The 23,834-nt window shown below is 45.2% G+C and overlaps 1 protein-coding gene across 4 annotated transcripts in view; it reads right to left on the reverse strand.

Moving 5' to 3' along the window:
- Positions 1 to 23,834, reverse strand: part of FKBP15 (FKBP prolyl isomerase 15) — a 191,840-nt gene that overhangs the window by 119,473 nt on the left and 48,533 nt on the right. For 3 of the 4 annotated variants that reach the window (XM_029612643.1, XM_029612642.1, XM_029612641.1), the window contains 2 exons: positions 22,181 to 22,229; positions 8,570 to 8,689 (listed from right to left, as the gene is read on the reverse strand). In XM_029612643.1, the coding sequence (XP_029468503.1) occupies positions 8,570 to 8,689; positions 22,181 to 22,229 (169 nt within the window). The remainder of the gene's footprint in view (positions 1 to 8,569; positions 8,690 to 22,180; positions 22,230 to 23,834) is intronic. The other variant, XM_029612644.1, reaches the window with a different exon arrangement.

The raw sequence follows: 23,834 nt of genomic DNA on the forward strand, positions 1-23,834 counted from the left end.
ATGCTGGATATGCGTGAAGTATCAGTTTTTCTTCTCCCCTGCCGTTGAAGCAGAGAGCTATGCTGGATATGCGTGAAGTATCAGTTTTTCTTCTCCCCTGCCGTTGAAGCAGAGAGCTATGCTGGATATGCGTGAAGTATCAGTTTTTCTTCTCCCCTGCCGTTGAAGCAGAGAGCTATGCTGGATATGCGTGAAGTATCAGTTTTTCTTCTCCCCTGCCGTTGAAGCAGAGAGCTATGCTGGATATGCGTGAAGTATCAGTTTTTCTTCTCCCCTGCCGTTGAAGCAGAGAGCTATGCTGGATATGCGTGAAGTATCAGTTTTTCTTCTCCCCTGCCGTTGAAGCAGAGAGCCATGCTGGATATGCGTGAAGTATCAGTTTTTCTTCTCCCCTGCTGTTGAAGCAGGGAGCCATGCTGGATATGCGTGAAGTATCAGTTTTTCTTCTCCCCTGCCGTTGAAGCAGAGAGCTATGCTGGATATGCATTGAAAGTGAAGTATCAGGCTTATTTGGTTTGGGGTAGTAACCGCCGTAACAAGCCAGCTACTCCCCGCTTTGTGAGTGCGAATCCTTTTTTCCACATTTCCTCTTGCTGTTGTAGCTTAGAGTGATGTTGGAGTCACAGTAACCATGTGTATGTTTATTGAATAAGGGTATTGTCTCCAGGCAGTAGCCGTCATTCTGGCTAGCCACCCACTCTTTATTTATTCTTGTTACTGTGGGCTGGGGGAGGGGGGAGGGGGGGAATTGTGTTAATGGATTATGGTGATAGTGAATTTGAGGTTCAAGACTTAACAGTTGGGGATTCAAATATGATGGGAGTGGGTAGGTTTGGGATGAGGCTTTGGGTCAATATGTGGTTTCATTGAAGGAAGTACGTAGTGGATGTTTGGGAGGGAACTGAGGACTAAGGAGGAGGGCTGGGGTGGTGAGGAACTGGGGAAGGGAGGTTTAGGAGGAATGGTACACATGGAGGGGAAAAGGGACTAGGGTTTAGTAAGCTGGAAGATTTGAAACGTTGGATAAGGTGGGGGCTCATGCTGGGAGGGCCAACATCAATAAATGACTGGTATTGTAACTTATTCTTGATTGCATTGAGATGTGCTATGACTGGGGCTGAGGTAAAGATTGTTTCCTGGAATGTCTGTGGGATGAGCTCGATAATTAAGCATTCTAAAATTTTTGTGTTATTAAAGAAAAAGCAAGCTGATATAGTAATGCTGCAATAGACTCACTTGACTGATGTAGAGCACCAAAAATTAAAAAGATGGTGGGTTGGTGATATTCATTTTGCTTCTGACACCTCTAGATCTGCAAAGGTATCTAATTTTAATCCATAGAAATTTACCCTTGGTGATCCAAAAGAAATTAAAGATCGCGGTGGTCTGTATGTGATTTTAATTGCTGAACTGGGACATTACTTTGGTTTTATGTCATGGTCTATATCCCTAATGCCTATGACCAAGGTTTCTTTGAGTCTGTACATAAGCTATTACTACCATATTTGGAGGATGGGTTATTGATAGGGGGAGATTTCAATATGATTAGAAACCCGGCTCTAGACAAATATCCAGCAGTGGGGGAGAAAGTGTAATTAGGTAAGGGTATTCACTTGCTAGAGACAGGGCTGCATGTAGCGGACCTGTGGTGCCTTCTTCACCTGTTTCAGAAAAACTTCATCCATATGTCCAGAGCTCACTCTACTTTCTTTAGAATTGATTACTTATTTCTCAGGGGATTTTTTTTCCCCCAGGTAGCAGAAACGGGTGGTGGAGGATATTGTAATATCAGATCATGCACCTATATGGACGACTTTGGTTTGGGGTGAGAAGCAGGTTGGTTTTGTCTGGAAGTTCCCATATTTTTTGTTTGCCGATCTTCACTTCTGGGAATGAAGTGGCGTGACTTTGAACTCCATAATGGGGTATATATCAGGATAATCTGATACTCTTTTGGTATATGGCCAAGGTGAATCTTAGAGGGGACATTATTTTGTAGGTGGCTAAACGCCACAAAGATATAGATAAATAATTACTTTGTTTGGAAGCCCAGCTTGGTAATATCAAAAAAAGGTTAACCACCAGTTCTAAGGAGCTTAGGGGAAAGTATTTGGCGATGAGGTTAGCTTTGAATTCCCTCATACATCAAATAGCGCAGAAGAGCATTCTCTATTACAAGTTTAAATTGTATCACTGTAGTAATAAAACAGGGAATCTTCTGGCCAATCTGGTAAGAGTGAATTCAGGCTCATGTTATATATCCTTACTTAGAAAGCATTTATTTATTTATTTATTTATTTTTAGGTTTTTATATACCGGAAGTTCCTGTATACAATACATATCACTCCGGTTCATTCTGGGGGACTGGCTAATTAATAGGGAAATTGTAAGCATTCTGGGGGACTGGCTAATTAATAGGGAAATTGTAAAAATTCTTGAGCTCTTATCAGAAATTGTATACTGTAGACAGTTGTGACTTGGAAAAGTGCAAAGAATGTTTGGCTCATGCTAATTTGCCCAGATTCACGGAAGAGCAGCTGGGATGGTTCAATAAGTCAATTAGTTTGCTAGAAATACATGGGGGTATTAGTGGTTCCAAATCCTTCAAAGCTCCTGGGCTGGATGGGTATTCAGGAGAATTTTACAAAAATCTTTTAGAGGAGGTATCAGTCCCTCTTAGAGAGGTATTCAATTCTTTGCTTTATCGAGGTGAATATCCAAATATATAAATCTTGTGCAGATAACTATCATAATAAAGGTGGTAAAGGACTCCACATCTCTATCCTCTTACCGTCCCATTTCCCTCTTGAACTTTGATTAAAAGCTGCTAGTGAAAATTATGGCAGAAAGGTTGGCAGTAATTTTTCCTAAGCCGACTGACTTAGTAGGCAAGTGGGATTTGTCAGGGACCACTGTCCAATGTTTAACATATGTGTCTGTTGATGGCAATAACCTTGGGAAGGAAGCAACATTTGCCTATTTTGGTAGTCAGTTTTGATGCTGAAAAGGTGTTTGATAGGATCGAATGGGGATATTTATTTATTTATTTTTATTTTGAATCATATGGAGTTATCAGGGAAATTTCTTCAGGTAGTGGAGTTATATGATAAACCACAGGCAGTGATAGGGGTGAATGGCGTGAATTCTGATCCTTTTTCTGTGGGAAAAGGGACCCAACAGGGGTGTCCCTTTTCGCCCTTGCTCTTTCTATCATTGGAGCCATTTTTACAGGAGTACAGATGTCTGATGCTGTTCAGGGAATATGGCTTGGAGTTCAAGTTTTTAAGTATGCAGCATTCGCAGATAATATGTTTTTATTTTAAAGCTGTTTTATCTCTTAATGCTCTTATGACTCTATTCAAACAATTTGGGACTCTCTCAAGATTAAAACTGAACATGGATAAGTCGGAAGCATTCGCTGTCCCAGATTCTGTGTGGTTATAGAGGCAAGGCAGCTTTCCCTTCAAGTAGGTGCTGGGCCCCATTAGATATTTAGGATTACAGATGTCTCCAGATTTGGGGGGCTTATATGATCTTAATGTTTCCCAGCTTCTTGTTCATACCAAGCAGAATTTTCAAATATGGAAAAATTTGCTGTTATCTTTGGGTGGGAGGATTCATTTTTTTTTTTTTTTAATGGTAATTTTTCCTAGATGGTTGCATGTTCTTCAAAATTTCCTGATACGTTTGAAGCGGAAAGATTTGAGAGCAATGGACACATTATCATCTTTTCTCAGGCAGGGTAGAAAAGTTTGCATCCCACTATATTTTTTGAAGCCCGGTTGGTCCAAAGGAAGGATGGGACTTCCTGATAAAGAATTCTACAGATTGGTTTGTTTATTGAGAATTCTTCAGGATTGGTTGTACAACAAGCCATCTTGTATTCAGCTGGCAGGGGGGAAAAAAAAAAAATTAGTAGCGCCGCTGGACCTGAGGTATGTTCTCTATGCCGAAGCGTAGGTCCAAGCATTTTCTGATCTCATTAATAAAATGGGCTTGGATGCGGTTAATGACTATTTTTAAAAGGTCTTCCTGATACTCATAATTCAGCCTTCCCACCTGGAGTGGATACTGTGGACTTCCAAAGATGGAAGGAGAAGGGCATCCAGCAATTACAACATGTTACATGGTGGATAAGATACTCTCTTTTTTAAAATTGAAGCAACAGTATAACTTGAATGATGCCAGTTATTTTTCTTATATTTAATTATGGCACTATGTGCTTTAACTATCAGCGGGAGACTTGAACTCGAGTTTCCTAGATTATCTTTCTAAACCAGATTTAACACTGAAGATATCCATATCCAGAATTCGTAAAGGCTTTCAGAAATGGCCGTCACCAGCTAATTTTGAGGCCTCAAGGGCTTGTTAGGTTAAAGAAGGAGGATATGTGCTCACTGAAAGTGGTCTGAAGGTGTGCTTTACACGGGTTAAAAATCTTTCCCCAAACATGTATTAGGGAACTTCAATATAAATTTTGGAGGAGAGCTTATATATTGCAAGTTCAAGCATGTAAAGCTGGCATCATTGATAATACTGTTTGTGGGCGGTGTACTCTGGTACCTAGTATACTCTCCCCTGTTTTTTTGGTTTTGCCCAGTAGTTCAGACACTATGGATTAAGATAATTAGATATATGTCTGAGGGTCTTTGGGTATAGGATCCCGATTACACCAGAAGCTCTATTTTTGAGCAGAGATTATTTTTCTTTTTAAACTCAGGGAGAGGGACATTTAGTTAGGAAGGCATTGTTTTGGGCAATGGAGATTCAGCACTTTCCTTTTGGCAATGGTGAAATTTGTTGATATGATGCAGATGGAGAACATGGCCTCTAATAATACATTCAGGCACAGATTCTTTTTCTTAGCTATTTGGAGAATATGTCAACTGTCAGCAAGGATCAGAAGTTTAATTCTCAATAAGGGGGATGATTGATTATTCAACTGGATCATATTGGTGTGCTATGGAAGCGAGGAGTTTTGAGGGGAACAGGTTACTTGGTGGGGAATTGGGGTTTTTATATGGGTAACATCAGCTCAAATCAAAGAAATTTAGGACGACTTACATATTGGAATGGTGAAATTACTTCCTTTCCTTTAATACAGTCAGACCAGGATAGACCATTGTCGCAACCTTGGACCTTGCCCCTTTTTGGGAACCACAAAATAAACTGAAGACTGACCTTGGCACCAAACAAAGAAGCCAACCAAACGTCCTTGATTTTCTCCCTTTTCTGGATAGAGTGACAAGAGGAAACCATAAAAATGTCTAAAATAGGATGGGAAAACTCCAAGGCATAACCTCTAGGACCTATTTATGTAAGGTTATTTGGACCCATTTCCAATAAAACACCTATTATCCCTGGGTATAAGCGCCAGGCCATTATAATGCTTATACCCAGGGATACAAACACACTTAGATTTTGTAGAAAGTATAATTTTGTATTGATCAATATAAGTATTCTCAGGAAATGCTGGATGCCATTTCTCTGACAAACTGACTACCAGCATCTCCTCGTATACATGAATTGACCCTTCTTTTATAGGTAAAATAATACAGTACTAGGTTAGAAATTCTAGAAGTGTGTAACTACCCAGAGAATAATTTACATAGGTTGTCATGTCAACAGCATGATAAGATTATCCCTAAGCTACCCTGAGTATTTTTCTAAGGTGGGGCCCATTTACCATCACTCTTTAGATGGTCTTTTGTTCTGTTAGAATCTTGCTGATCAGGGCAATTATATCTTAGGCTGTATTTACAGATGCCCCTGGAAATGGTGCCTCTTATTGTGACAGTATAGCCTGAAGTTTCCAACCGTTGCCTCCTCCTTTTGTGACCCTATAATTAGGCATCACAATCGTGGCGCCAGCTTCAACTGCTGTCCAGGTGTACTTAATTTCTGCAGGTCAGGCTCAGTAAGGCATTTGGAGTTCACATAGGCTAAGATAGCAGAGGATTCTGGGTCAGTTGCCTTCTCCATGTTGGTTTTCAGGCTCAGGCACACATCACTATAAATCACCACCTATCCTCTGAACCAGAGACTAGGCCCCCAAATTTTCACTGCAAACTACAGGTAGAACCTGTCAATCCAGGGGGGGGGGGGGGGGGGGGATGTATCTTTCCTGCCTCTCTTGCAATTTCGAAAGGACTAACCTACTGAATGGTCTAGCTCTGACAGCCTGAAGACCTTGGAATCCTGGAACCTACTGCAGGCCTGCATCAGATATGATGTACTTTTAGGCTTGTCCTCTGGGAGCCTGGGTACCTTGGACTCTCCCCAAACTTTAGCTATCTTCACCAAACAGCAGGCTCGCTTTGAAAGAAAGCTTAGTTAAAATTTATCTTGGAAATGTCAAGAAATTGCCTAGCTACCACAATGGAGGTGCACACCAAAAGTCTCATCCAGAACTGAGCCAGTGTCCTCTAAGGCACTCCTGTATGCACTGAGATAAACATATACCAGCCCTCACCACAATACAGCTGCAAGCTTCTACTTGACATGCCAAAGATAAATCCTCAAAGGCTTGTTTTAGCACTATCTTCCTATCCTGCACATCATTTAAACACAGTGCCCTCTTTTTCCAGGATGGTTGTCCTTTTGGTCACAGCACAAACCAGTGCATCCATTTTAGGAAACCTAAGTTTCTCCCTTTCCTAAGAAACCAAAGGATACATTTTAAGCAAAGAGCGCAACCTTTGAAATTGGCTTCTGGTGAAACCCTTCAAGATCAATAAGATTCTTGACTACCTTATGCAGGGGAAATGATTTGGAAAGCATTTAAATGCTGGTCATAATTGATCCTTAATAGAAGTGGGACCCTCATCCCCCTTTATCCGCAATGATATTCAATATCTGCAAGGACTGAGAAATTAAGAGGGAAGTTTCTCCTTATGAAAGACATGTCAGAGCCATCATCCTCCTCAGGTGGTTATTCACCCGTTCAAAATCTTCACCACCATCTTCCTCTCTGATAACTCTAAAGCCATTAAGAATCCTCCAACCTGGATGACTTGCTATAATCCACCTCGTCTTTCTCCTTTCTGACCCAAATCATTTAGAGTTTCCTGCAGAGAAGGAACCACTGGAGAGGACTCTGGAACAGAGCTTTGTCCCATAGAAAAAGCCTGGTGTAGCCTTTAAAAATTCCTTTTAAACTGAAACCCAGGCAGAGGAAGAATCCTCAAAATTCAAGAAGGAACTGCAGCACTTTTAAAACCACAGTCAACACCTGCTCAATTTTGAGTTGCTTCCTGAACTGTGGGACTGAGGGAAGAAGGTTCTAACTCCTTATCCATCTGCCATACTTCCAATATAGCTGTTTCCACCACATCAGCCATCCCACTGGTAGGAACTAAGAAAATGGCCTACCCCACCGATGCAGTTCCCTCTGCCCATCCCCCCAAAGCAGCCAAATGTCAGATCTGCTCAGCCCTTTCCTTCTCCACACAAAAATTTGGAACAATAAGCCTCCCCAGCTTGATCCTGATGCAGCCCACAACTGATGCAAAGTACAGTATTCTTTCCACACGCCGACAAAGACATGGTTCCTGCACTGCTGCCCCAAACAAAAACCAAACCGGCATGGCCTGTGAAACCAAAGGAAGTGCTTAACTTACCTGATGCCCTGATTGGTCTAGTTCTCTTTTTTTTTTTTTTTTTAAACTTTACTGTGCCCACTGGAGGAGGCAAAGGGGAAAATTGCATCCCTTTATTATTTTATGAGAAGCAGAAGAGATTCCAATAAAGCATCAGAAGAGGCGAGTGGGGGGGATGGGTGGGTGGGGCACTACAGAAGAGTGAGCCTAATCCAGTAAAAATAAAACTGGAATCCCCCTGGTCCAGGGCAATGCTCAATTGAGGAAGGAAGTTCTAGACTTTCACCCCAAGGGTCACCCTTCCAAAATTCTCCAATTCTTTAACCAGCCTAACCAGGCCTCAGCACATAGCACAGAATGCTCGCCTGTCATTTGCTGGAGACAGAGAATACCAGCAGACTAAAATCAACACAAGAGCTTATAATGGGTGATACCAATTAATTTGTTAGTCTATCTCCTTCTGTGGGTTGGTGGGCATAACCATACATCTAGACTGGTCTAGCTGGATAAAGAGGAAGGCTTGATTACTGCAGAAAGCCCCTGGGATCACATTGCTGCTTCTAACTGTTTATACACATTAGATTGTATTTTTCACAGTCACAACATTAGTCTTTTTCTCCAACATACTATAATCGAGCTGTAGGAAAAAAAAAATAGATGGCAGCTACATTAACTGTCAAATTTTCACTGTTGTAACTTGCACTGCTCAAAGTCTAAGCACTGGAACAGTGAAGCATGACTCACAGAAACAGGCTGAGCTACCCCCAGGAACAGGGTGATCCTGAATAGTTTCCTGCTTTTACTTTCTCCTAATGTGTGTGCCACTGTATCTGCCAGCCATTAAAATGAACTACAATACATGGCACTCAAGTACAACAGAATAATCCATAATACATACATAAATGCAGATGAAAGAACAGGACTGCACAAATCATCAGCAAGCAATATTACAACATGGCGCAGGAACTCACCTCTAGCTCAGAATCACTGGAATCAGGCTGCAAAGTGGGGGACCCGGCAAGGAAAGGCAGCATTGGCTGTCCCATCTTAGCCATCCGAGAAATCAACTTTGCTTTTGCTACATCTGGATTCTGTGGAAAAGGTAGAGTTGCTTACCTGTAACAGGTATTCTCCAAGGACAGCAGGATATTAGTCCTCACACATGAGTGACATCATCCAACGTAGCACGGCATGGAAAAAGTTTGTCAAAGTTTCTAAAAACTGACTGGCACACTGAGCATGCCCAGCATGCCCCTAACCACACATCGTCCCTCTTCAGTCTCATAACAGAGTTCATGAAAACATAAAATAACAAACCCAACTCTGCAGGGCGGCGGGAGGGTTTCATGAGGACTAACATCCTGATGTCCTTGGAGAACACCTGTTACAGGTAAGCAACTCTGCTTTCTCCAAGGACAAGCAGGATGGTAGTCCTCACAGTGGGTGATTAAGTAGCTTAAGGCTGCTCCCACAATATGCAGCAGAGAACAGGTGCCAACATGCACAACACTAGTGCTGCAGTAGCCAGAAGAGCAGGCCTGCACCCAAGGACAGGGCCAACGGAGGGAGAGTTGGGTTTTCATCACTGTAAGAGATTATGGAAAATGGACTGTCCGAAATGACTGTCCTGCCTGCCATTCTTGTCCAGGCAATAATATGAGGCGAATGTGTGGATGGAACACCAAGTCGCCATTCTGTAAATCTTGTGAATGGGAACCGTACACAAGTGAGCCACCAAGACTGACATGGCCCATACGGAGTGAGATTTGACATGTCCATCAAGCCATAAGCCCGCCTGTGCACAGCAGAAAGCAATACAGTTCGCTAGCCAATGGGATAAGGTCTGCTTAGAGACCGTGACTCCCAATCTGTTGTCAAAGGAGACAAAAAGCTGAGTGGAGATGCGGTGAGGCGCTGTCCGCTCCAAGTAAAAGGAAAGCACCCTTTTGCAATCCAGTGCATGTAGAGCACGCTCATCCTGGTGAGCATGAGGCCTTAGGAAACAAAAGAAGGCAATACAATAGACTGGTTGAGATGAAACTCCAAAGCCACCTTGTAAAGGAACTTCGGGTACGTTCGCAGGACCACCTTGTCGTGACAGTACTTTATACAAGGTGGGTACGACACCAGAGCTTGCAGTTCATCAACCCTGCGAGCTGATGTAACTGCAACCAAGAAGATAACCTGCCAGGAAAGGAACTTTGAGTCATTGCGATCTTGTGACCTAAAAACGGAGCTGCGACAAGACTATGTTGAGATCCCAGGAAACCACCAGAAGGCAAGTGGGAGGCATTGGTTTTAATAAGCTCCTCAAACATCCCACGAGCAGATGGGGATGAAATCGTGGTGCCATCCACACCCCGATGGTATGTCCCAATGTCACCGAGGTGAACCCTCACTGAAGTGGTCCGTAGGCCAGATTCGGAGAAGGACAACAAGTAGTCTAAGAGTGCGGCACTGGAGCAAGAGAAGGGATCCAGACCACGTCCCTTGCACCAAGATGAAAACCTTTTCCCACTTTAGATTATAAGATTTCCTGGTGGGAGGTTTTCTGGACTCCAGAAGAACACGAAATACCCCTTCTGAAAGGCCGAGGGCCCTCACAGTCACCCGGTCAACATCCAAGCCGAGAGAGCTGGGGCTTGCAGGTTTAGATGGCGGAGCCTGCCCTGGTCGATTAGGTCCAGAGCAGTCTCCAATTGGACTGGAGGGCGCGAGCCAGGTCCCGAAGGGTTGGAAACCAGACCCGACGAGGCCAGAAAGGGGTGATCAGGATCATGGAACCCTGATCCTCTCACATCAAAAATGCTTCAGAAGTTGCAACAGGAAGGGGAGGGTAAGTGTATAGCATCCCAGCATATCGAAAAGGCATCTGCCATCGATCCACTGCTCCTCCGGCCTAGAGAGCAGAAGCTGTGCACTTTCCTGTTTTCCAAGGAGGCAAAGAGGTCTATGTCCGGGGTCCCCCAGAAGAGAAAGATCCAGTTCGCTATCTCCTGACTGAGGGACCACTCATGAGGCCAGAATGCTTGACTCAAGGCATTTGCTAGGGTGTTGTCCAGCCCCAGAAGGTACACTGCCCTGAGGGTGATGCCATCATCGATGACCCACAACCAAATGTGGACCACCTACTGACAGAGGTTGAAGGACCCTGTTCCCCCCTGTTTGTTCAGATACCACATGGCTACCTGATTGTCGGTCTGAACAAGAACCTTGTTCAGGAGCTGTTCTTGGAACACCTGTAGGGCATACCGAATTGCTCGCAACTCCAGAAGGTTGATCTAGAGCTGAGATTCCTGTGCAGACCAAAACTCCTGGGTGTGGAAGCCCACAACATGTGCAACCCACCCTGTCCAGGATCAGTTGGTGGTGAGGGTGGCTTGGGGTTGAGGGCTCCAAAAAGGGTATTCCCACTCCAAATTTGAGGAGGTTGCCCACCACTTGAGAGACTGTTGTAACAGGTCTTGAATAGCCTGACATCATTGAGAACGCAACGTCCACTGTGCTCTGCGCATGTGCAGCCGAGCAAAGGGGATGACATGCACAGTCACTGCCATATGGCCCTACAATCAGAGGAATTGATGTGCCGAGACATGGGGGCAATCGGAGACCTCTTGAGCAAGAGACATAAGGGTCTCTGCCCTGTCCCAGGGCAGAAAAGCCTTCACCTGGATCATGTCCAGCTGAGCTCCAATGAAGTTCAGTTGCAAGAATGGCTGGAGGTGGGATTTTGGATAGTGGATCAGAAATCCCAGGGTCTCCAAAGTTTGGATGGTGGTGCGCATGGCACTCCATGCCCCTTGTTGGGAGTTGCTCTTGATAAGCCAATTGTCAAGGTATGGGAAACCATGAATCCCCCCCGCCTTCGAAGATGGGCTCTAATAACCACCAGACATTTGGTAAAAACACAGGGCATAGACGCCAGGCCAAAGGGGAGAACTCGATACTGATAATGATTCCCGTTGACTCGGAATCGTAGGCACTGCCGATCCACCTGAAAAGATGGGGATATGGGCATACATGTCTTTCAGATCGAGGAAGCAGAGCCAGTCTCCTGCTTTGAGAAGGGGGATCAGAGCGCCCAGCGAGACCAATTTGAACTTTTCCTTCACCAGAAAATGGTTTAAGGCTCTCTGGTCCAGAATGGGTCAGAGGTCACCCGTTTTCTTGGGGACTAGAAAATACCTGGAGTAGATCCCCTCACCCTGCTGGCTGGGTGGAACTGGTTCTACTGCTTGAGCCAATACGAGGGCAGAGAGGTCTATCCGATGTATCTGTAAATCCCCTGTTACTCTCCATCGGGGATATGGAAGTGAGCGGGGTGGAAGTTGCTGGAAATGCAACCTGTAACTTTGATGCACGATGGCCAGGACCCAAAGGTCCAATGTGATCAAGGCGCATCGGGTCTGTGAACAGCTGGAGTCGACTCCCAACCAGAGGGACGGTGTCCTGTGGAGAAGGTTGGCTCATGCTCCCTGGCTGCCAGTCAAAATCCCGAGGTTGCCCAGGGTGGTCGAGGTTGTCTTGGCCTCACCCTGGGAGTAGACCGTTGAGTCCTGGACCTCTGTGCTGGCAGGTAGTATTTTTGCGGCTGATAAAAAGGCCTCTTTGGGTATTGCCGTGGGGGCTTCTTGGGTGGCTGGGTGTCAGAGGTACTGGTTGACAGCTGCTGAAGGGTTTCCTGATAGTCCTTCAGCTGTGCCACCACCTCCTTAATTCTGTCTCCAAACAGATTATCCCCCTTACATGGCAAATCTCAGGACATAAATCCAAGGTGTGTAGCCACGTCGTCCGCTGAGCTCAGATGCCCGCTGCAGTGGTTCTCTTGGCTATCTCAAAGATGTCAAGCAGAGCAAACCTCGTGCTTGTCGCACTCAAGGCCCTGCTGTACAATCTTTTGGAAATCTTCCTGGAACTGCTGTGGCAGGCATTTACTGAACTCCAGGGCCTGTTTCCACAGGTTTCGGGAGTTCTGACCTATATATACACTTGGTAACAAGCAGTTCGGGCAGTTAACATTGCGCACTGAAACATTCAGCGGCCCAGGGCATCAAGGGCTCTATGATCCTGACCTGGGGGCTGAGGTATGAGTGTGGATCCTCTTCGCCTTCTTCAGGGCTGATTCTACTACCACCGATTGGTGGGGGATGCTGACGACACTCAAAACCGGAAGGCTGAACTAGGTAAACTGCTTCTGTCTTACGATTCACCAGGGACACAGAGATGGGGTGCTCCCAAAGGTGAGCAACCAACTCCTTGAATATGTCTTGGATAGGTACCACCACCACCTCCTTCAGTGTACCCATGAACTGCAGAATCTCAAGTATTTTGTGCCTAGTGTCTTGCTCAGTTAAAAGCAGATTCTGCCATGGCCCTTAAACCCTGCGAAGGAGAAATCCTCCGGGGGAGATTTTCGCTGTTCCTCCAGTTGTGTGGGCTCAGAAGGGAGATCCTCCAATTCCTCAGTGGAAGACATGGAAGTCTCCCCTTCCTAGGAGTCATAAAGGGCCTCCCCTTCAATGCATCCATCCGGAGACTTGGGAGAGGGCCGGGGTTGAAGTCCCAGCTGCGACCAAGGCGTGGGCCTCGAAGACACCAAGGGAGAAACTGAAGGTACCGGTGGGCCTCGAGGCCGCAGGAGCACTGATGGATCCAACGGTGCTGGGGGGAGCGGGGGAACCGTGGGCACCAATGGCTTCGACCCCAATGGCCCTGAGGGTGCCAGAGTACTATGCGCCTCCAAGACACCATCGAACCGATGGCCCTTCTTCCTCTGAGGAGTCACGCACTGGGATGGGGCCCGGTGGCGGTGGCCATGAGGCTTCCTTAGGCTGTGAACGGACTTGGGGCATCGCTGCCGGCTGCGCCGGTAGAATACCAAGCAGCATATCGAGCCGTTCCAATAATGGCACAAGCACCAACATGGTAGGCTCTTGCGGCCATGGCGATCCTGGTGGAACTGGAGGCTTGAAGCCCTGCCGGACCTGGCCGATCGCCAACCGCAGAGTCTAACTCCTCCTCAAAGGAAACTGTGGATAAAACGGTTCGAGAAGGACAAGGTGGAATCGGGATGTCCCCTGGAATACAGAGGGGGACCGAGCCCTCCACCGGTGGAGGCCGCTTGGAGGCATCGGGAGGGTCGGAGGGAAAAAAATTGCTTCTTCTGCCCTAGACTGCTTCATAGGAGGCACCACATTGATGCTTGTCCATGGTCTGGTTTGGAAGATGAAGATTGATGCTGGTGTTTCTTTGACCTTTTTTAACTTGAACAATTTTTCCATTTTATTGAGACGGGCTCGATTACCCTTGGGGGTAATCGAGCCCGTCTCAATAAAATCACAACAGCGGACATCGTGTGACGCCTCCAGGTAGAGGGCGCAGACCTTGTGGGGGGTCTGCGATGGACATGGTCTGGGGGCATTGGGAGCATCAGCGGAAGCCAGTTGACGCCACAGTAAAAAAAAAAAAAAAAAAAGTACAAGGCACGCAGTCTATGGTTGGCGGACCCTGGGGAAGGAAGCAGTCGGCAATCTACCGCAAGAGTACAATGGACTTAGCAGACCACAGAAAAAAGGACCCGAAGAAGAATCAAGGGACCCTACGTGACGTGGAAGGAAAAAAACCTTGAAAAATAGCAAAAGACTGCCAAAAAGAAGCATGAGCTCCGCGACCGCGAGACAACAGCTTCGCGGAAAAGAAGAGACTGAAGAGGAACAGCGTGTGGATGCGTGGTTAGTGGCATGCTGGGTGGTTTTCTGTGCTGGGCGCCATCGGATGATGTCACCCATGTATGAGGATTACCATTCTGCTTGTCCTTGAAGAAAAGTCTTTCAATAAAATGTACTTACAAATATTATAAATCACAGGAGACTGTCTGCTAGTCATGCACGTTAGCTATTTGCACAGTGAGATCAAAAGTAGAGCTAGTGTGAAAAATGAAAAGAACTCTCACCTTCCTCCCCCTCCCCAAAGCTTTGCTTTTACTGTTTCTACAGCTCTTCCATTTCTGATAAAGCCTCAGATTTTCCCCAATGTCCTTAATCTGCGGCAGCAAGCAAGCCTGTAAGGGCATATTTAGCTATTTTTCTTTCCACTTGCTAGAAACATGAAGGAATCTTCAGCAGGAAACCGACCACCCTTGGAGGCCATCCTCAGTTCATCTGCTAGATCTTAAGGAACAACTTCACTGCTCTGTTTAGTTTCTGCCTTTTCAACCTTCCCATTGAATGAAACTGCTCTTGTAGGGCTTAATATTTTAGGGCAGGGGTTGGTAACTCAGGTCCTGGATTGTCACAACAGATTTTCACGACATCTGCTATGATTATAGTAACCTGGCAAATGATGGCAGATAACGACCAACATGGCCCATTCAGTCTGCCTGCATATAAGTGATACAATGGAGGCAGTGTATACAAATATACCTCATGAATATTCACTGTAGATATCCTGAAAGAAGAAATTACTACTTACCTGATAATTTCCTTTCTTTAAGTAGGGCAGACCAATCCCCATAATGGGTTATGCACCTCTACCAACAGATGGAGACAGAGTAACAGCTGACATCATGGATATATAGCCTTGCCCCGACATCAGCCCACCAATATTCTCTGAAAAAGCCCAAACTGATTATATTTGAACATGATTAACAACAATCAGCCACTTATACTTCCAACCAATAAGGAACACTGAGCTCAGCCAAAAGAGTGAACAATCACTAACCTGAGAGCTGGTTAAACCACTTACCAGTCTTCAAACGAAGAGCAGGAATAACACCCTGCAATGTTCGCCTTTCAGGTGCAGACTAATGACAAAATCAGCAGCCAAGGGTGGGTTGGAGATTGGTCTTCCCTCCTTAAAGGAAAGGAAATTTTCAAGTAGTAATTTCTCTTTCCTCTGCACTCAGGCAGACGAATCCCCACAAATGGGATGTAGCAAAGCTACACCCGAACAAGACGGGAGGCTGCCCGCGGTCCAGTCAATACTGCCCATGCAAATGCAGTGTGTTCCCAAGCTTGAACATCCAAGCAGTAATGCTTGGAAAATGTATGTAAAGATGACCACATTGCTGCTCAGCAAACTTGAAAAGGAGACAAAAATTTCTGCCTACAATATCACCTGAGCCCTCATGGTATGCAGTCAAATCTGCTTCAAAGGAATCTCGGCATCCACATAAGTGGCAGAGATGACTTTACTCAAGTACCGCAACAAATTAGGCTTAATGTCCAAGGAATGCAAAAGAATATCCACTCATCTCTATCCCTGTCCAAGGTGGGCAGGGAAACAGATTGATTCAAATGAAACTGAAACCACTTTTGGTGAAAATGAAGGCACAGTCCAAAGCTGTACTGCACCTGGGAGTTAGATATAGAAAAGGCTCATGGCAAGAAAGAGCTTGCAGCTCGAAAAACCAAAGTGCAGAACAGAATGCCAGCAGAAAAAAACATCTTCAAGGTAAACAGCTGCAAGGAAAAGGTCACATAGCGGCCGAAAGGACGGACCTGCCAAGAAATTCAGGACCAGATTAAGGACCCACAGAGGCACTGGAAATCATAATGGAGAATGAAGATGCTTAACTCCCTTCAAAAATCAGGATGGAAAGAGATCCACCATTGACTCACTCCCTATAGCAAGCAAGAACTGCCACTTAAACCTTCAAGATGTTACTGGCCAAAGATTACACAATTCTTCCTGTAAAAATTCCAAAATCAAAAGAATATTCACTTTGAGAGGCTGAGAACCTCACTTCGAACACTAGGCCTCGAAAATCTTCCAAACACTCACATAGGCCAGATATGTTAAAAAATGTAATTTGTGATTGTTATTACTATCCCCCTTTAAGGGTATTTACCCTTGTTTAGAACAATGTTATATTTGTTGTATTGCCACAGTTGTCTTCTGTTCTGGTGGATATGTTTGTCTATTATGCAAAAAATTAATAAAAAAAGATTAAAAAAAAAAAGTGTCCTGGCCTTAAGCAAAGTGGAAATCAAGCAGGTAAACCACACCTCAATAACCTAGCCCTCACAAGGGCCAAACTGTAAGACAAAATCAACCTGGATCTTTGAGAAGAATGGGTTCCTGCCTCAACAGAACCTTCCAAGGAAGCAGCCGGAGAAGATTGCCCTGAAGCCAATATGGAGCCACCAAAAGTATGGCATTGGCCTGACTTGAAAATTTCCAAGCAATCCTGCCTAATCAAGGCCAGGGCAGGAAGGCATATAGCAGGCTGCCCTGCGGCAAAGCCTGCATGACAGCATCGAAAACTAGCACTTCGGATACTGGCTACGACTGAAAAACTACAAACGTTTCGCATTGCCGGAAGTCACCAGCAAGTTTAGATACAGGCAATCCCAGCACTCCACTATGAGTTAAAAGGCTTCGTCTGCTAACTGCCATTCTACTGAGTCCAAGTTCTTCCTGCTGAGAAAGTCTGCCCTCACATTGTCATTTCTGGCAATGTGGGAAGTGGATAGGTCTAGTAGATGCTGCTCCGCTCAGACCATGAGTGCATCTATCTCCTCAGACACCTGATGACCTCTGATGCTGTCCCGATGATTTATGTAGGCCACAGCTGTTGCACTATCAGACATTATCTGGACTGCCTGAGCCTCTAGACCAGGGGTGGGCAATTCCAGTCCGAGGGCCACAAACCTGTCGAGGTTTTAGGATATCCTAATGAATATGCATGACATAGATCTGCATACAACTGAGGCAGAGTGCATGCAAATCTCTCTCATGCATATTCATTAGGGATATCCTGAAAACCAGACTGGTTTGTGGCCCTCGAGGACCGGAACTGCCCACCCCTGGCTCTAGACGCTTGGCAAAATGCAAGCATGCCAGTCAAACCACCCGTGCTTCTATAATTGGTTGATGCTCCACTGCCATTCTTCAGCATTCCAGCGACCTTGCATCATGAACTCCTGATAGCGAGCCCCCCAACCCAAGAGGCTTGCATTCGTTGTGAGCACTAACCAGTTTGGTGTCTCCAAGGAAACACCCTTCTGAGATAATCCACTTGCAATCAGCATTGCAATTGTACGCTCACTTCCAATGGAAAGAAGAGCCTCACCACATAGTCCCGCAACGGAGGACTCCAGCAGGAAAGCAACTTACATTGAAGAGGCTGCATATGCGCCATGCCCAGGGAACAACCTTCAATGAGGTGCCATCAAACCCAGGACTTGAAGATAAGACCACACTGTCAGGTGAATGTCCTTACCAGGGTTTGAACTTGACAGAATAACTTTTCTGGCATAAACAATCTTCCCTACTTCATATCAAAATGAACACAAGATTCTCCAGTGTCTGAGACAGCTGTAAGTTCACCATCCAACCTAGATCCTGCAGCAAGGCCATCTAATGAGATGGCCTGGGACTTTCTTCTATGGTCTTGGCTCAAACCAACCAGTCATCCAGACATAGATGAACTAGGATGCCATCCTTGTACCAAATTGTCACTAATACCGCCATGACTTTGGGAAGGTCCTGGGCATAGTGGCCAGCCCAAATGCAAGGCCTGAAAATGATGATGTCCCAGAATAGCAAATTTCAGGAACCACTGATGTTCCTGTCGAATCAGAATATGCAGATATGCCTCCGTCAGAGCCAGAGAAGTGATGTATCCTCCTGATTGCACTGCCATGACAAAGCACACAGCCTCCATTCGGAAATGGGTGTCTTGCACATGACAATTGACTCCTTCTTGGGTACAACAAAATACATTGATTAGCAGCCCATATTTTGTTGCGATTCGGGAACAGGAATTACAAACCAACAAGACAATTAAGATCAATGGATAAATGCATGCTGGAAGTACCATCAATAAAATCTGCCCACTTAGAATTTACCAGGAAACGAGCTTTTTCTGTCGCCGGACCAATCCTCTGGAATACTATCCCAGCTGAAATTCATCTAATAGCAAATGTAAAAGAATTTAAAAAGGCTTTGAAAATATCTCTTTGCCGCAGCATACATTACTTAACAACTTTTAGATTTAAATGAATTCAATGTCATGAACCCTAATTAATCTGTTTTGACTTTCTATAATGCCTTTTTACATGTAGTTTATTAGTTTTAATTGTTTTAGATGTAATGTTTTTATTTGAAATATTATAACTGTTTTAATTGGTGTTTCTTATTATGTATGTTTATATACTTGTAAACCGCTTAGCCAGACAGATACTGTTTAATTTGCGGTATATAAATTATTTTAAATAAATAAATAAAATAAATAATAGTCTTCTCAATGTCTATTCCACTGCTACTCTCTTATGAGGGGAGTTGGATGGCAAGATCATAAAAGCATTTAGGGGAATGCAAAGGAACTCTAGTGCACAACTATCCCAAATCGCTTCTAGGACCCATTGGTCCCATGTAATGTTGACCTACATCTGAGAAAAGGAAGAAAGGCAGCCTCCTATCTCCTGCACCAGCAGGAAAGTCTACAAACACTCATTGGGAAGATAGAGGGGCTCCGCTTCTGAGCCCACATCCTTCCAAAGCTTTCTGGGGCGAAAGAACTGTGACTTACCAAAGGAATGGAGTCTCTGAGTGGAACTCCCAAGATAAGGCTGAAATCACCTGAAATCGAGAGAAGCCACTGGCTCAAAAAGGCTGTGAAGCTGGCTTCTGATCCTCCAGCAAATAAGGGACCTGAGCTTCCCCCCATTGCGATCGTTTCCAACTCACTGCCAAACAAAAGAGAACCCTTAAAGCTCAATTTGGTGAAACTGGAGCTAGAAACAGTGTCTGCCAACCAATTGCGCAGCCACAGCTGACATCTAGCCGCTATAATGGAAGCAACTCCTCTGGTGGCAGTGTGAACAAGGTCACAGCCCACATCAGCCAAAAAGGCCATCCCAGGTTCTATTACCACTTCGCCATCCTAAAATGGTCCCCCCAGACTCCTGAGAGAGGCGCAGATTAGCTCAAGCCACCAGGGAACAAGCAGCAGGGATTTGTAAATTCATCGCCATGGTATCAAAGGCTTGCTTAAGGATAGCTGCACCTCCTGTAAAGATATGGTGGGTTGCTTAGTGACAGAACACACCAAGGAATCCATCTTTGGGAAAAGCAACTGTTCTCTGTCCTGCAGATCCAAGGGATATAAACCTGACAAGGAGAGTCCTCCTTTAAAACCTACCTCTGGTGAACTCCATTCAAGTTTAATCCATCCTTGAATCACATCCTGGAGGGGAAAAAAAATTAAGACTTACAGAGCGTGACCAATATGGGATCCTTCTTCCGCACACCCGAAGAGAGACTCCCAGTGAAACACTCCCAACCTCCCCAAGCGTCTTCAGGGTCTGAGAAACCAGACCAGGCAACTCAGCTCTATGAAAGTAATAGAATTCCTCTCCATGTGGCTCTAAATCCAGGGAATTTTCCACCATCCTCAAGAGGGGATCCACTCAAATCATCATCATCCTGATCCACTTCCACTCTAACATCGTCAATTATTGCACCACGCCATTTGCATGTGGTAGCAGACATAGGAGGGCCTCCACCACGCGATTGATTTAGGAGGCATTATCATTTCTGCAGGATACTCCTACAGAAGGCTGAAGTCCCTGGAAAAATTCCACCCAGGAAAAGGATGGTTCCATAATCAGGCTCCATAGGTCCAAACCTGACGTCTTGGGAGTGAGAATCTGCAGAGGATATCTGTTAGTGGATCAACCAAAGAAGGGGACACCCTAAACGTGTCACTTTCAGTCCCACTTCCTTCAGATTGAGGGGTTGGACTAGCATCGGCAAATCAGTAGAAGGCAAATCACCTTGAGCACCCAAGGCAGTGCTGACAGACTCACAGAAGGCCCCAGCCGTATCGCCCTTATATAGCATGCAGCACAGACAGCCAAGTACTTAGTCTTCTTCAGCACCGACACCAAAGCGGGTTGTGAACTCAGAAAGATATACGCCAAATACACATGTAGTGGACAAATGCGGGGCCAGGAATGCGCATAACTAGATGTACTATATGTGCTCAGCCCAGCTATGCATTTAACTGCATGCAAATATACATACACAAAGCACGCATAGGCCTTGTGCTTAATACACGCACTGCAAAGTGCACACACACTGAGATAGGCTGCTCAAATACGCAAACAGGAGACGTGGAGATAGGTGCACAAGAAGGTGTGCAGGTGCATGCAGACCTAATATACAAAAAAGGTTCGCGAAGGACTATTGCGGCCTACTATGCAGCCAATGAAAGGATGCTTGGAAGCGGGGCTAGCGAAAAAGGCTGCTCAACCCACCAAGCTTGCGCTGCCACCACACCTCACTAAACGCCTCAGACGTGAGCAGGGGACATCAACTACCAATGCCGAGGAGGAGACCCAGTAAGGAGGAAAGCCTCACTAAAACTGCTCTCCAGTAAATAACAATTTTCTGTATTATCTGAGCTCAGCCCTCCCTGGCTGCCAGCAGGAATTGGTCTCTGGCTATAGGGGGAGGGGGGCGAAAGCCTTCACCGCTAAGCCCCTCTCAGCCTGCAACCGCTTTTTTTTTCTTTTTATATAAAGTCCACATCAGAACCAGGCTAATGGACTCAAGGCTCTCAACTGAGGGAATGATCCATCGATATCGCTTCAGAAGTCATCTGTTTTCTCTTCTTTTTTGAACAAGCAATCCCCAGTAGGGAAATACATGTCCACCATCTGCTGGAGACAGAGAATACTGGTGGGCTGATGTCGGGGCAGGGCTATATACCTGTGAAGTCAATTTTTACTCCATTTTCATCTGCTGGTAGAGATGCATAACCCACTCATGGGGATTAGTCTGCCCAAGTGCATAGGAAACCAGACCTGTTTGTGGCACGCCAAAGACCGGAGTTGCCTACCTCTGTTTCAGGGTATTTATTCTCTGCCTTTCTAGCACAGTTTTGTATCTAGATATCTATGATTCTGGACTTTTAAGCAGTCCCCCACAGGACCTAATCATGAGTCTATGGAATAGTGACCAGCATCTCCCATACATGAAAACGTTTGTGCAGAAAGGCAGGATTGTAGGGACTCATTTGCAGGATTTTTTTTTCTTTCCACAGCTCAAGAAAACACAGGGGACATGAGCTGCATCTGAGCATTCACTACTATAATGTGTGGTGATGTCAGTGTTCTATTTTTTTGATGGGAGGCTTAATACTCCTGTTTTGACAATGGCTATTAAATAATTGTGTCCCCATGGAGGTGGGGTGGCAAATTCTCTAACAGACCATCCTCAGCTCACAGCTATACTTGGATCTTATCCTAAAAAACAGCAAGAGCTCTGGAATCTACATTAATTTGGAGGTTGTGATAAGTGTCATGGCAATGTCCTGAAAAAGAGCTTGCCTGGTTTCAGCATACTCTTAAGATACTGAGCCTTCTCATCTATATGGCCCACGCATCATCTGTAAAGGAGGGTCTTGTACTTGTATGGTACTAGGTCTGGGAGGGAAGTTTCCTCCACATATACAAGGTGATTTTAGTTCAAGACTCTGCAATCCGTTTTGAGTAGTTCCTGGTATGGACTGTGCGCTACCCTACTACCCTCACACGATTGTTTGGCTGCCACCACTCTACTAATTTAACACTTACCGCCAACTGCTCAGTAATGGAGTTGGACTTGGCCCGAACTGCTGGCTCCCTAAAGCAGGAAAAGAAACATTGATGTATTATTTGAGAAAGAACAGCAGCGATCTCATCTCAAGTACAATGGGCATGCAGCAATCAGATACAGAATATTAACCTCAAGGCACATAAAAATACCTGGGTTTCCTCAACTCCAATGGGATATTGCTCACCCACAGGTAAGGTTTGTTATCCAATAATATAGTCATAAAAATAGAAGTTTATTTAAAACATATTTCTATGCTATATACTCCTACAATTGTGGCAGCTTACAGGATAATACACATCAAAATATGCAAAGGTAACTGGTATTTCTTTAATCATCAATCTCAATGCAGAACCGCATGAACAAATAACCATTCGTGTTATCTATATATCTGTAGGACCTCTGGACTATATGAGTTTGTTAAGCATACAGACTCATTTTATAGTATACAGGTCAAAATTGCTTTATTAATCAGGTGGTCAATTTTTTAGAATTTTTAGTTATTCATTTTTCATAAAATATTTATAGACCCAAACCGTTGTTAGTCAATACATGCCTCGCACAAACTAGTTGCGCCATATCATGAAACAAAGCCAAACTCTCTAAAATGTAGACCACTTCGCAACACCTTCGTAGCTCCAAAATTGCTTTTCTATTATAAATGTCCCAAAGGTATACTCATCTATTGAGATGTCCCGACATGATCGTGTTTCGGACCGTCCTGGTCCTGCTTCAGGGGCAACGGCTCATCCAGAAAGATTTTGGGTCTCCAAGAGTGGCATCCTTACGGTTCCATTTCCTATCAATTCGTTGTGTCTACGGGCTGTTGCCCCTGAAGCAGGACCAGGACGGTCCGAAACACGATCGTGTCGGGACATCTCAATAGATGAGTATACCTTTGGGACATTTATAATAGAAAAGCAATTTTGGAGCTACGAAGGTGTTGCAGCGGGAGCCTCCCCACTAGCTTCCCACAAGCCACACAACGCGATGCATGCAGCATCGCTGAGGCACAGAGGCAGGGGATACACCAGAAATCAAACCCTCCGGAGCCCGGGAGACCACAGACAAAAACCAAGTACTTTTTTTTTTTGTTTTAAATTACTGCGACTCGCACGGCCAGAGGATCGCTGATTCTGGGCCAAGGGGGGAGGGACCGGCCCACCGGTAAATCCCCCCCAGTCACTCACCAGTGCTCCGGGTATACAGGCTGCGATTAGGCAGGCAAGATAAAAAGACTCCGGCAGCCGAGCCTGCAACCAGGGAGGAAGCCCTGCTGACTTCTCCCCGGGAGGCAATGCTTTTAAAAAAAAAAAAAAAAAAAAAAGGAGCCGCTTTGGTCTAACCATAGGCAAAGAAACTTGAGCTGCTGCTCTTTTTTTTTTTCAAAAATCTAAGGATACTACCAGGACCGCAGGTTCTGCCATCTTCATCTCCTGGAGACAGAGAAATACTGAAGGGATCGCAGGTAGCACACTGGTATATTAGAGGGTGCCCTTCAAGTTTTTCTCTGTCTCCATCTGCTGGAAGGGAGGCAAAACCCAGCAGTCTGGACTGATCCAGGTACGTACAGGGAAAATGGCTTTTATTTTAGAGGTCACGTTCCGCAAGTTCAACAATTTGAGATCTGCTGGG

This window comes from Rhinatrema bivittatum, chromosome 8, assembly GCF_901001135.1.
Source record: "Rhinatrema bivittatum chromosome 8, aRhiBiv1.1, whole genome shotgun sequence".
NCBI classification, from domain to species: domain Eukaryota; kingdom Metazoa; phylum Chordata; class Amphibia; order Gymnophiona; family Rhinatrematidae; genus Rhinatrema; species Rhinatrema bivittatum.